The 13,965-nt window shown below is 36.8% G+C and overlaps 1 protein-coding gene and 1 long non-coding RNA gene across 2 annotated transcripts; one reads left to right on the plus strand and one right to left on the minus strand.

Annotated features, from left to right (window-relative positions):
- The first annotated feature begins 7,482 nt into the window (after window positions 1-7,482).
- Window positions 7,483-9,145, plus strand: LOC121777621. The gene is made up of 2 exons (XR_006045544.1): window positions 7,483-8,725; window positions 8,834-9,145. It is a non-coding gene; the product is annotated as an uncharacterized LOC121777621 (long non-coding RNA).
- Window positions 9,146-12,068: 2,923 nt separating this feature from the next.
- On the minus strand, window positions 12,069-12,703 carry LOC121777005 (MLP-like protein 43). Its single transcript, XM_042174140.1, has 2 exons — window positions 12,515-12,703; window positions 12,069-12,419 (listed from the first exon to the last, which is right to left on the minus strand). Exons 1-2 carry the CDS (start codon window positions 12,618-12,620, stop codon window positions 12,163-12,165), a joined length of 363 nt encoding a protein of 120 aa, XP_042030074.1. The 5' UTR covers window positions 12,621-12,703; the 3' UTR covers window positions 12,069-12,162.
- Between the last annotated feature and the right edge of the window lie 1,262 nt (window positions 12,704-13,965).

A 13,965-nucleotide genomic window follows, 5' to 3' on the forward strand; every position in this document is an offset into this window, starting at 1 on the left:
CATCTCAGCTCAATTTCAACAGCCTCCTCGAGATGGACTATAGAGACTCTGAAAGTTCATCTTGGACAAAATTCCTTGGAACGCAGATGCTCCTAATGGCTTGGTGAAAATATCAGCTAACTGCAAGTGATTTCTGATGTGCATTGGTTTGATGACTCCTTCCAAGTACTTCTCTCACACCGTGTGGCAATCAATCCCCACGTGTTTAGTGCGTTCATGGAAAACCGGATTTGACAATATATATACTGCAGCTTGATTATCACAGAATAGGGGCTCCGCCCTTCTTCTTTCAACACCAAAATCTTTCAGAAATGCAGTGGCCCACACTACCTCACAAGATGCTTGTGACATAGCATGATATTCAGCTTGTGCTGATGATCTTGATATGGTATGTTGCTTCTTTTCCCTCCAGGAGATTAATGATGTTCCAAGAAACAAACAATAACCAGTCATTGATCTTCAAGTGTCTAGACATGTTGCCCAGTAAACATCTGAGAGACGCTAAGTGTGGAATCGCAGCACTTGAGTAGAACAAACCGTGTCCAGGTGTGCCCTTCAGATATCTTAGAACCTTTTCACTAGCCTGCCAATGTTCTTCACAAGGTTTTGACACAAATTGGTTGAGTTTGTGAACTGCAAAAGTTATATCCGGCCTAGTTATACACAAGTATAACAATCACCCATTCAATCTTCTATACTTAGATGGATCCTCCACTAAGTCACCGGAGTCTTGTTTGAGCTGTTTCAGAGGATCCATGGAAACAGGAGAGGGCTTGCATCCCAATAGTCCTGCATCTCTAGTAAGATCCATGGCATATTTTCTCTGTGAGATCATGATCCCTTTCTTGTTTCTTGCAATCTCCAAACCAAGAAAGTATTTTGGGACTCCAAGATCTTTAACCTGAAGTGTAGAGTAAAAAATTCTTTGAATTTTTCTATCTGATCAGGACTGTTTGTAGCTACCAAAATGTCATCTACATACACAACATTATCAAAGAAGCAACTGCTGTCATGTTTGAAGAAGAATGGGTGGTTTGAGGCTGATTGTTGGAGACCAAAATTAGGCACTTCAAAGAGTTTTAGATACCATTGTCTCGACGCCTGTTTTAAACCATAAAGTGACTTTTTCAGCCTGCATACAAGTTTTATTGTAGGATCAGTGGCCTCCTCAACAAGAAGCCCAGGAAGTAAATTCATATAAATTTCTTCTTCTAGATCACCATAGAGAAAGGCATTATTAATGTCAAGATGTGAGGGAGACCAACCATTAATAGTAGCAAGAGCCAAAATAAACTTGACTGTTGTTAACTTAGCCACAGGAGAAAAAGCGTCAAGATAATCAATTCACTCCTATTGTGTGTAGCCTTTAGCAACTAAACGTGATTTGTATCTCTCCACAGTTGCATCAACTCTAAATTTCACTTTATAAACCCATTTGCAGTCAATGGGAATCTTCCCCGGGGGAATAGCAGTGATTAACCAGGTGTTGGTCTTTATCAAAGGTGCTAGTTTTTCAGCCATAGCTTGTTGTTTAAGTTGATAGGTCCTCGCATAATCACACCGAGAAAACCTCTCGCGAAGATTCGACCATATCTCATGTGCATCATCCAAGTACATGATGCTTGAGCAGATCTGAGGAGATATGGAGTTTCTGATCCAGGAAACCACCATACTATTACATCTAATCCAAGTAGAGAATAACAGATCATCATCTGAAGGCTCTTTCCTCTTACCAACGGCTCTCTCATCTACCATTGTCTGGATGACTGTTTTAAACCATAAAGTGACTTTGTCAGCCTGCATACAAGCTTTACTGTAGGATCAGTATTAGAAATGGGCCACTCACCCCTTAAAAAGGCCTTATAAGGGGGACGGTTATCCATACTTGACTCATGCTAATTTTGCATTAAAAAGCGTCACCCACGAGTGTACGGGCTAAGTAGCATATGGCAAGCTAAAATTATCGATCCTCGAAGACTAAAAGCTGGTTTGAGTATCACGATGCAACTTTGAACACTATTTAGACTAGTAAAAGGGGTTTTTGGTTTTCTATAACCAAGATCAAAGAACAACTAATCAAGTAAAGACAAATAACTAAGCAACACAAACAAAGGATGGTTTTCCACACAAATTTGGAAAGGTAGAGATATGGATCCGTTAGTATGGATCACGGGTTTCACCTAAGGATCATGCTCATCTATTAGTTCTCATGTGTGGCTAGGAAGGTCGTGTTAATTGGTTAGACCCCCTCTCGGGTGCATCTAACTTGTGGATTAATCCCTAGTGTAGGAGTCTCCTCCATACAATTCAAGATTAACTCCCTAGAACAACGGACCCAAGTCCTCTCTCTAGCTCATGCATCTCTCGATTACATGTAACGCGCGTAGTTGTTGATTAACTATCCATTCTAATCATGCATCTCTCAATGTCATTAACTAGAACAAGATATATCAAATTGTTAGCTAGGCAATTGGATAATAAGAGCTCAATAATCAACAAAAACCAACACAAGAGATAAATAGCATAAATCAAGGATCAACCCATGTATTCCATACAAACATCGCCATATCCCAAAGGAAAATCTAGCTACTCATGTTCAAAGATGAAACAAAAAGGAAAACAAAGCAAATGAAAGAAGACATGGATAGAAAATAGAATCTAGAACTCTCTATGGTAGAAATGATGGTGGGGAGTCTTCTCCTTCAATCTCTTGAGAGGGGAAGCTTCTAAGCCTTCAAATCCTCTTCAAAACCTTGTTATCTTGCTCAAAATTGTCGTGTGGGAGTTATGACTCAAATATGTGAAGTCCCCTTTTATATCCGGAGTGAAAATCAGGGTTAAATGAATGATTAGTCAAAACACCCGGCCGGGTGATCTGTAAATGGAGAAACACCCGGCCGGGTCTTCTCTCTGGAGCCCGATACCTGCTGCAAAACACCCGGCCGGGTTTCTTCTCTGGAATCAACCTCGTTCGCTCCGTTTTTCCCGTTTTAACCTGTTTTACTTTAGAACTCCAACAAACTCATTATTTCATCTAATTGATAACTAAATGAGTGAAAACATATAATAAACATCTTAATTCAACAAAAACATGGGTTAGTAACCTCTAAAACAATCATAAACTATGCGTTTGTCAATACTTTTATAGATGAGCTAGGATCATCACCAAGTCAATGTGGGATAAGATTTAAGAGTTTTTAACACGCCCCCTCACGTGTGGGCCGGAATGACACATCGGACTTCCATCACGTGGATAGGCAGGAGAAGAGATAAAGAGATAAAACGCATCATCGACTTGGGCCCGCTCTGATACCATATTAGAAATGAGCCACTCACCCCTTAAAAGGCCTTATAAGGGGAGGGTTATCCATACTTTTATAGATGGGCTAGGATCATCACCAAATCGATGTGTGACAAGATTTAAGAGTTTTTAAGAAATAATATCTAAATATCATAAATGTATGTAAAAAAGTTAAAAAATAATGGGATAAATGAACCAATCCGAAATATGTTTTAATAGTAGTAGATGGTTTTGATTAGAATTAAATCGTCCCACATAAGTGTTTAAATCTAGAAAGTGATTGTTTTGATTGGAATTAGGGTTAAATATATGAATGGTAATAATAATATATAAATATGATAAATTATAAATGTATGTAAAAAAAGAATGATTAATGGGATAAATGAACCAATCCGAAATATGTTTTAATAGTATAAATAGCTGGTTTTGATTGGAATTAAATCGGCCCACATAAGTGTTTAAATCTGGAAAGTGACAAAATAACATATTGAGCACTTATCAAAGCGTTTGTGCGTCGCTTTTGACATATCATTGCAATGGTAGGAGGCCCTTTTTGGTATGTCTTAACAGTAGCATTAATGGAGTATCTTATTTTACCGACATGATTATAACGTATACCTGCACGGACCAGAGAATTTACTCCACTATCACTTCAATTTATTTTACTACTATTAATTAATGAACACTTCCTCGAAATATTCATGGTTACAATTCACACATGTGTGTAAACAACATCTATTAAAAATGTGATGTGAACACGACTTATCCGTTACAAAATCGAGCCTTAGAAATATTTATTCGGATTTCTTACTCCGACCAACTGAAAGCCTAAAGAATAAAGAAGGTTCATCCACAAAAAGGAGGAAGAAGATTTGGGAAATTATTAGGAAAAAAGACCTTTTTTTAGGACTTGGATATTCTTTAAAATAACAAAAACAATCCTCGACAATTTTCTCCAAAGCAACTCACCTATAGTAATTCCAAAACTAAGCAACACAAAGCTAGCTTACATATCTTTACCTAATGCTATATTAATAACACAAAATAACAATCTAAGATGAAAATCATAGATAAACTCAAATGTCATAAAATGAAACTGAAGCAATTTTGTTCATACAAGTCATAGGGAAATGAAACCTATATTTAGAAGAGTAAAGGAAAAATCACAAAATAGGAGCAAAATCCCTGATCTATATGCCGCTCCTAGTTCGGTAGCTCATAGGGTCCTGTTAGGTTGCTAACTACACCTTAAATTGATAAGGGCTACTATTACATCTAGTCCATCCGATCTGAAAGCAAACGACAAAGATCAATTTTCATGTGATGTCGACAAGTTGTTCTAACGATCTCAACTAGGGATTACTGATGTTAACATGTGTGTAAATAATGTCAATCAAGGGTATTAATGGAAAACCGAATTTTGTTAGTTATAACTAACTCGGAGAAAAATATCTCAAAGCTTTAAACTAATATAACTATTTCGATTTAAACTATTTATTCACAAAACATAGTATCAAATTAGAGGTAATTTTATAAAGATTCTAACAAGATCCTAATGGCATATATTTTGACATATAATTTCAATCATATGCATAACCAATGTTAACAAATTTAGTTGATATATTCAATTCATTGAGTTGACATTATTACTAAATTGTGTTGACATAGCGAGAATCACAAAAATGTCATGTATAAAAATGACAAAATGCCCTTTTTGAATTAAATAATGTAAAATGAATTTTCACTGCACCATAAGATACCACTAGATCTTTTAGATCTAAGGGCACCTCCAACCATACTGGAAAACCCATTTTTCCGGTTAAAAACACATCCAACCATACACCAAAACGCATCTCAAATTCTTCATTTTTGCATTTTTTTGAATAGTAGATACTCAAATATTGGGTAGCACAGTAGCTACTGAATAATTTATGAAAAATTGAAAAAAAACACCCCTTCTTATTTATGTATTTATTGGGGAAGAAACATTCTCGTGGTTTGATGAAGATGAAAGGGCGGAAACAAGAACTGCAAAGAAATAGAGGACGGGTTCTGGATTCTGGAGATAAATACATATGAAGATAATGGAGGCTATTAAACCAGGTTATTAAGGTGTATGGCTTGATATTTGAGACCCTCAATTATATATTTAATTATGTTGTATACAAAAATAATTTAAATTAAGATAGTTATAATCATTTAAAGTTTTGAGATATTTTTAAAAAGTTAATTATAACTAACTTTTACATCAATACCCTTAATTGATATTTTTATACATTGTATTGATATTCGTGATTGAATGATCTTCTACCTTATTTATTAATCAAATGCATATTCAGCAATTTAAGAATTAATTAGCAATATAACACACCCATATAATAACTTATAATAACTTGAAATTTATTATCAACAAATAATGATATTGTCATAATACCCTCAATTTTTTCTAAAATGGATGTGCCCATAGTGAGTCGATTGATCTGTCCATGGAGGGAATTTATGCCTGTATAGTTAACTCACATTATTATCCTTGTAGTTTATTGCAGTCTGATAAATATTTAATAAGGTGAATATAAAGGCACCCGATCTCAATCATAAAATTAAAATCACTTAAAACTATAGAGTTATTTATCAACAAAATATTTATAATGTTGTAGTAAGCGTAAAGATGGTCAATAGTTTATAGTCGACTGTTCCTTACAATAAATCCATGATTCATTGACTATCTGTCACGACCACAACTCCCTAGTAATAGAAAGTGTAGCTATTTCACGATTAAACTAACTCAATGGTCACAAGCTCGTCATAAATAAGTACTCAATTCAATGAAACAATTGTCTCATAGTGAAAGGGTACAATCTCATCGAAATCAGAGTAATTAATTGAGTGCATAGTCTTTTCTAAAACGATTCTTAAACCTGCAGCGGAAGGTTCCAAGACGAAGTAATATGTATGAAGACGTATCAAATCAGCTACCTAGCTACTTATTTAATATTCTCTCCCAACACCTCCTCTGCTCCGATCACGATCAACCTGCACATTAAGAAAACAACATGCAGAGCTGAGTATTTGGTATACTCAGTGGGCTCATTGCCGAAAACATTTCTCATTTAATTGTCAGCCATACTTGAGTGAGTGCGGGGTTTTTCTGAAAATAATTCCCGGTCACTAAAACTTTTAACTTTTCATAAGTTTGTCTGCGCAGTCACATAAAATCTCATAATATACCATATCTGATCTGGTGTGAACCGGGAATGTGGCCACATTCCACGATGGTCACTGGACCGGCCAACTCTAGCGCTAGCACACAGTCCCTTATGTGTACACTAGTCCGGGTAGGGTTTGCGGCCCTACTGGGACCCGAATTCGATTTAACTTGTTTGGCATAACCAACAGATAGGTAATCATAACATAAAATGTGGCATGACAACTCATTCAAAAATATGTTCACGTTTTCACATAAAATCACGTTTTGAAAGAAAAATCCACCTCGTTTGCTTAAATTCTCAAACGAGCGTTCCTCGACTTGCTTTTACTTGTCTTGCGACGACACTCCTTAACAAACAATAAGTATACTTAAATTAGATTTAAGTAACTATTTATTTAGCGTGTGTGCATGCCTAAGCGTGTAATCGTTCTCATTTCCTCTCTTCCTAAAACCATAAGATCTTTAATTAGTAAGCAATTTAATTTATTCGGGAATTTGCCAGATTATTCGTGCATTAGTTAAATTCCAGAATATTTTTCTTTAGGTACCGCGGAATTATATCGCGACTATTCCTCATTTAATTTGGTATCGTTAGGAGGGTCTATTAGTTTGATGTTTTTCTTCGTGATTCATGCTATGATTTAAAGTACCATAAGTCATTTTTTCCAATTTAACTCTTCTTGGATTTAAGTACTTCATTAATTTAAAAGACCTATCTTATTCAATAAATGTCTAATTTAATCATTTATTGGACATTAAAATAACGTGACTAACATTTTCCTTTCTTCCGTGGTTTAAGGAATTAAATTTCCTAGTCTCAATATTTATTTAGGGCCGAGGCTCAAATATTCCGTGGCCCATATTAATTTAAATAGTAGTTGCCCAACTAATTAAATTCCTAGGCCCAAAGGAAAAAAGGAATTGGCCCAAAAGTTTCTCCCAAACCGTCGCCCCCCCCCCCCCCCCCCTCTTTCTTTCTCTTCATTCTCAAAATCTCCCCAAATCCATCCAAAGCCCTAGCCCCTCTTCTCTCTCGATGGAGACCACCGGGCGTCGCCGCATCACCGCGTCGCCACCTCTGTTCACCACCCCTCTTTCTCTCGTCTCTTTCACCTCCGAGCCGATCGGATACATCTCCACGTTGGGGAGATCCGAACCCTCGGTAGAAAATCGTTCGAGCGCCGTCCTTACCCCTCCTCCGGCGGTACGCCCGTTCGTCGGGGACCCGTCGCTCATGGCCGTCGCCGCCTGATCGGTGCAAAAGACAGTCTTCATCTCCGGTGCATGGTGCCGTTTCTGCACCAGCCGCTGCCCTCCGTTGTGCCGTCGGAGAGAGGAGCTTCACTGGTTCCAGCTCCCCAGCGTCTCAAGGTCGTCGGCGGTTCTCCGGTTTCGCCCAAAGCTAAGTTCCCTCCTCTACTAACGTTTTAAATTCTTTTTCCTAAGGCAGTAGCTATGTGGGAAGATTTCATTTGGTTGTTGGGGTGAATTGGAACGTGGAGTCTTACTATGTTTGAGTGAGAAAATGGTTGCTATGACTGTGATGGCGATATACTTCTATTTTGGTCATTCGTGGTGCTAATCCATTGTGGCATGCTTCCTAAATCCTCCATGTTTAGTTCTTTTACTTATGTGATGCGATAGTATTTGAAAAGGAAAAGGGCAGAAGCGTTTTACCTCTTGGAGGTGAACTTGTGTTCCCTTCTTGTTCCTCAGCTCTCGAAATCGCGGCCTAGTGCTTGAGGCTGTTACTTGTGCACTTTACTGCTGTGTTATTGAGCTTGTTGATGGTGTATGGAGGGGGTTTGGTGGTGTGAAGGAGACAAGACCGAGGGAGGTATCACACATATATAGGAGAGGCGTAACTGAAAGCCTGTAAGGCTGCTTATGTGTGCAGTCGAACGGGACCCTTAAGCTGTGTAAAGTGGGCTGCTCCTCCTGCAGCATTGCAGGGCGTGTACTCGTGTATTAATACATGTTGCACCCCCCTTTTTGCTGCTCACTGCAGTGTACCTCGGTCCCTCTGTCTCTCGCTGCAATTCACTGCATTGTTGTGTGATTCTTTTTTTTTGCAGATATAATCGGTTATGGAGGCTGTTGAACTGAGGTGTAGGGCCTCTGCAGCTGCATTGCAGCTCTTCCCTCTCTTGCTTTGACCCGTGGCAGCTTTGGCTGAGGAGTGCAGGCCGTTACAGCCTCCCATCTTGCTCCTTTGGGTAAGTTTTGGTCTTCATCCATTAAAGTAAACTGCCTCTTATTCTTGTTTACTAAATGCCTTAACAACTTATGCATTTTTCTTGCTTTAATCTGTTGGTATTCGGCAGGGTAGAGGGTTGATCGTCTATGGTTGTCAACATGTTGCCTCGGCCCAACGGTCGTCGACAATCGGGCCGTGAAACGTGGCTAAGGAGAAGGGGGCGAGCTTAGATATTCTAATTTGTAATAGAGTAGTATTTTCTCCTTTCCCCTTTTTTTTCCAGTTCTCTTTCTCCCTTCAAAAGGAATGTATATAATTACTTGTAAAAAATTAGGGTGTGTTATCCTTCCTCTATTTTCATCATCGTGCATTTGTGGTTCGGAAAGTAGTACATTGTATTTTATCCACTTAAGGAATAAACGAACTCATTTTCATTTTATTCGATCCTCGTCCTTTCCTTTAAATTCTTCTGGCTTTGCATCACTTTTACTTCGTGAAAAATCGAATGTGGAAATGTATAGTCATTGTACATAAGGTATTGGAAAGGTGAAGGCGCTCCACGTTTCCAATGTATTTCATAAGTTTTGGGAAGTTCGTTTGTGGCTGTTACACTAGGGTTAAAACATGCTACCCCCTAGTGAAAAATAAAAAATGATCAAGCATATTCATATATATCATACATGTACTTCCGATAATTCTTTAAATTTTTGGGAGCTATAACTTATGATTGCTAAGATAGTAATCCGTGTGATTTTTTGTTATTTAAGTTGGGTTGTTAAAAGATTGAGCCACATATAGAACTGCCCAATTAACATTGCTTTAATTGATTATATATATTAATCTACATCATTTTTTTGGTATTTGGTCCACACTTCACAATCACTGCTATTAATAATAAGATCAAGAGTCAATTATAATTAGTACGTGTACGTTTCATATGGAATTTATCTTTGTCTTATTCATCTTGAAGTGAAGAAAAGTACTACTACAACACATTATCGCATTTATCATAGAGAAGAAAAGTATGGAGTGCTATATTAATTATTTTTTTTGGGGTTATATATCTAAAGTTAATCAACTAATAATCTCAAGATATGATAGCAAAATCGATGCACTTAATTAGGGGTGTAATGATATGGTGCACCCTCACCCTCTCAAAATCATCATACTTTGTATCTTAGGTAAATATATATAAATCGCATACTTTTACCCCCTCTTATCTTTTTGTAAATTTTAATTTCAGTATGTCTGAATTTAGGTATATGATAGCAAAATCGATGCCCTTAATTAGGGGTGTAATGATATGGTGCACCCTCACCGTCTCAAAATCATCATACTTTGTATCTTAGCTAAATATATATAAATCGCATACTTTTACTCTATCTTATCTTTTTGTAAATTTTAATTTCAGTATGTCTGAATTTAGGTATACTCTATTTTTACGATATACTCTCCCCGTTCACAAAGAATATTCACTTAGAGTTCGCCACGGATTTTAATACAAAGTTGGTAAAGTAAGAGAGATGTAGAGAGAAAAAATAATTAAAGTATTGTTAGTGGATAATGAGTCTCACCTCAATAGATGGAAAATTGTTTCATAGATTAGAAAGTGCATATTCTTGTGGACCAAACTAAAAAAGAAATGGTGTATATTCTTATGGGACGGAGGAAGTACCAATTATCGGTATACCAAATTTATTATTATGTCAACCGAATCAAAATTATACAGTCCATTTCCTTCCATAAATAAATTTTCCATTTTAACTAACACAAATTTTAAAAAATATAAACAAAAACAGATGGAAAAGGCTAATAAGATGTAAGTAGTACTTTTATACATATTAATTTTGTAATAACTATAGATTTTATTGACTATATATATGACATTTAATGGTGAATGATGTGAATCAAATATTTTTTAATTTATACCTTCAAACTTTAGTGGATTTATACACATTTGGATTCATTTAAGTACATTATTTTCATTATAGGACATGAAAAGTTACTGCGCCCGAGTGACAACTTTAATTCCAATACATAATATCCACATGGTCTGAGTGGAATTGTGGTTGAAAGCCATTCGGCTTGAGCGAAAACTTCATCTCCATGTCGGAAGATCTAGTCGATCCGAGTGTGTTGAGGGAAGAAACGGAGTGACAATTATTGGCTTGTTATTTAGTTTTTTAAGAGAGATGAAAAGATAAGAGTAGAAGAAAGAGGAGAAGTTTGAAGCCAATTACAGCCAAAACTCTGGTAAACCTGAGACTAACTATCGTCCCATTTCACGAGAGCATGGTTTTTACAATGCTTTAATTATATTGATAGGCTAGACTACTCCATGGTTGCTCCAAATATATACTCCCTCCATTTCGGCATAAGGAAGACGTTTATTTTTACATAAGAATTTAGGTAGTAGTGTTTAGTGAATTACTCTGTTCCATGTTGCCATACTTTGACCTAGCATGAGTTTTAAGAAATGTAATGTAAATGAGTCGAAAAAGTTAGTGAAATGTATGCCATTTTTTTATATACTTCCTCTGTCCCATTAAAAATGAAACGTTTTACTTTTTGAGCTATCTCATTAAATATGAAACTTTCCTAAAATGGAAATAACACTCTCTCCACTTTTTCTCTTACTTTACTCTCTTTTCATTAACTTATAAAACAACACTACATAAAATTTTGTGCTGAAAAATAAATGCTTCATTAATGTGAGTGAGAATGAGTTAGTGAAATATGAGGTCCACTATCAAAAGTGGTAAAAATTGAAATTTGACAAATTTTATGTGACGGACATAAATAGAAAAATGTAACAAACTTTTAAGGATGAATGTAGTAATTTATACTAGTAAATTAAGAGAGACAGAGAAAAGTAAAAAGAGAAAGAGAGAATAAAGCGGAACATATAAGTAAGTTAATTATTTCCAAAAAAAAGAAAGTTTGAGACATCCAAAAAAGGAATAGGTCTCGGTTAAGGCTGGGAGGGAGAAAGTTGTTAGACATTTTATGATTGAAATGCCCATTATATCTGGATTTAATCTACGGCTTTGTTGTTATCCCCGTTTTGGTTGTTGAATCGTACATTCTGAATGATAGCCTGGTAGTAGACTTTGTGGATCGAAACAAATAGTAGTAGATGTTTCTAGTTTCCCTTGCATTCGTAAGACATTTAATCGTTTAAAATTAACTTTGGGATATAGCTTGTTTATTATTTTATGCCATCAGATCTTCAAATCTAACAATCCATATATTTAAAAACACGAAACAGAAAGTATATCATAATAGAGTACTTTATTACACAAACGGAAACTTGTAGTGAATATATATATATATATGATCACACGACCTGCTGTGATACACATAGTAATAATAATAATAATAATATCAATTCCAAACAGTAACATCGACACACATAATTAGACAGTAGGATAATATCGGAGATGAAACGATTGCAACTCAGTTGATGAGAAGATAGGCATCGACGAGAGTGCAGAGAGTAACGGCAAGAGGAACATATAGCTGAGGTGGAGGAGAGAGAATAGTAGCTTTCTCATACTCAATGCTCCATTCTGCCAAACCATCTTTCACAGTAAGAGTCACTTTAAAACTCTTGTACACTAACAAAAGATCTCCTTCCAAAACAGAAAATGTGATGATTTTTGCAGCATCATCTATTGCCTCTGTCAGAACCTTAGCAGTTGTTGGAATCGCACCTGTCATCAAATAATATATGCATCAAACTAATATATAATATCCACCAAAAAATATGATTTAATTTATGTGACAAATATATTGTGACATTAAACACCAACAATATAGTGCCAGATCTTGATGGAGCCAACGGCGCCTTCCTCTCCTTCGACAAGCTCAACTCCGGTGAAGGCGGCGGGGAATATCTTGGCAATGTCGTTCATGTTGAACTTGAAAAAATTGTAGAATTTATCAGCTGGGCATTTTATTGCAGCGCTAGCAACTAGGGTTTCTACCTTGTTTGCCATTTTAGTATTTAGTTTAGTGTGCTTGGACTTGCAATACTGTTATCTTCTCAATTTATATTGCTGTGGCATCATTATTTTATTAGTATTAGCTTGTATCATTCATCTAATCCACACCTAAAAAATATTTCTATTATTTGAAATCGGAGATGATATCTTAGCTAATGATTCTTGGTAGTGATTGGGTGATAAGACTCATTTCATGCATCGGTTTAAGGGTAAAATGTATGCTACTTGATCGGTTTATCGCGCAAAACAAGTGTTAAATGTGTAGAAATGCCACTTGACCAAGGCAGCAGGGCCGAAGTGATCAAACAAGTACAAAAGGCGATAAAAGGCCAAGAATCGGGGGAGTTGATCAGGGGGAGTGATCAAGCAGTTAGGCAGGGACCGCTGGCTTCTAGAAGAAGAACACGCGAGGAAATGAGCTGGATATGGCGCATCATTCTGTTATCAAGGACGACGTTCTAGAAGGGGACGCGTGCTAGCTTATGAGACGCAAGGACGGAGCTGAGTCAGGAATCTGTTACTCAATAGCGTCGTCATTCTAGAAGAAAGGCACGTAGCAATCAGTGAGTCGCTCATTCTCAGCATGAGCGAATATTCCCTGTCAAGATCGTTATCCAGCTAGAGGCCGAATCGAGCTTATAAATAGAGGGTGTGCCACCACAAGAAGTGAGGATCCGATACTTTACTTTCCGTCTAGTTTAGCTTAGCTTAGTTATCTAGTTTAGTTCAGCTCTCTAGTTTAGTTTAGTTTAGTTCTCTAGCTTAGTTTAGCTCTCCAGATAGCTTAGTTAAAAGGGCGACCGAAGGGAGCGTTGCAGAATACTAATTTCTGTTAGCGTTATCTTAAGTCTCCCGCTCAGATTCATCTCAGTTTTTATCGCTTTTTTAGTTTCCGAAGTGTTAGCTTAGTTTAAATTTCACGTTGTACTCAATTTTAGTTTAATCAAAGTTATTTTCGCTTTTAATCCGCGCATTTACTTTTTCGCTATCACCTGCAATTCACTTGACCCAGTAGTTAAAGTTCCGTTGATCAAGCTAGCTAGTTTAATTCTGCCTAGAGTAAAAACAGTAGTTAAAACTCTCAAGTTAAAGTGTGGCAGCAGCCAACCCCCCTGTTCACTACTCACACACTCGACACACCAACTTCTCTGTGAGATCGACCCCTAACTTGCCGCTTTACTGTTAAAGTTGTGCAAAATTGGGAGTTTACAAATTACTTTGGTAAGGAAGGAAGAGCTGGAGCACGACTGCAGTG

The sequence above is a fragment of the Salvia splendens genome, chromosome 18 (assembly GCF_004379255.2).
Source record: "Salvia splendens isolate huo1 chromosome 18, SspV2, whole genome shotgun sequence".
In the NCBI taxonomy this organism is placed as follows: domain Eukaryota; kingdom Viridiplantae; phylum Streptophyta; class Magnoliopsida; order Lamiales; family Lamiaceae; genus Salvia; species Salvia splendens.

Coding starts and splice junctions, on each gene's coding strand:
- LOC121777005 (XM_042174140.1), bottom strand. CDS start 12,620: ATGAACGACATTGCCAAGATATTCCCCGCCGCCTTCACCGGAGTTGAG. Junction 12,420..12,514: donor GATCTGGCACTATATTGTTG/GTGTTTAATGTC, acceptor ATTTGATGACAG/GTGCGATTCCAACAACTGCT.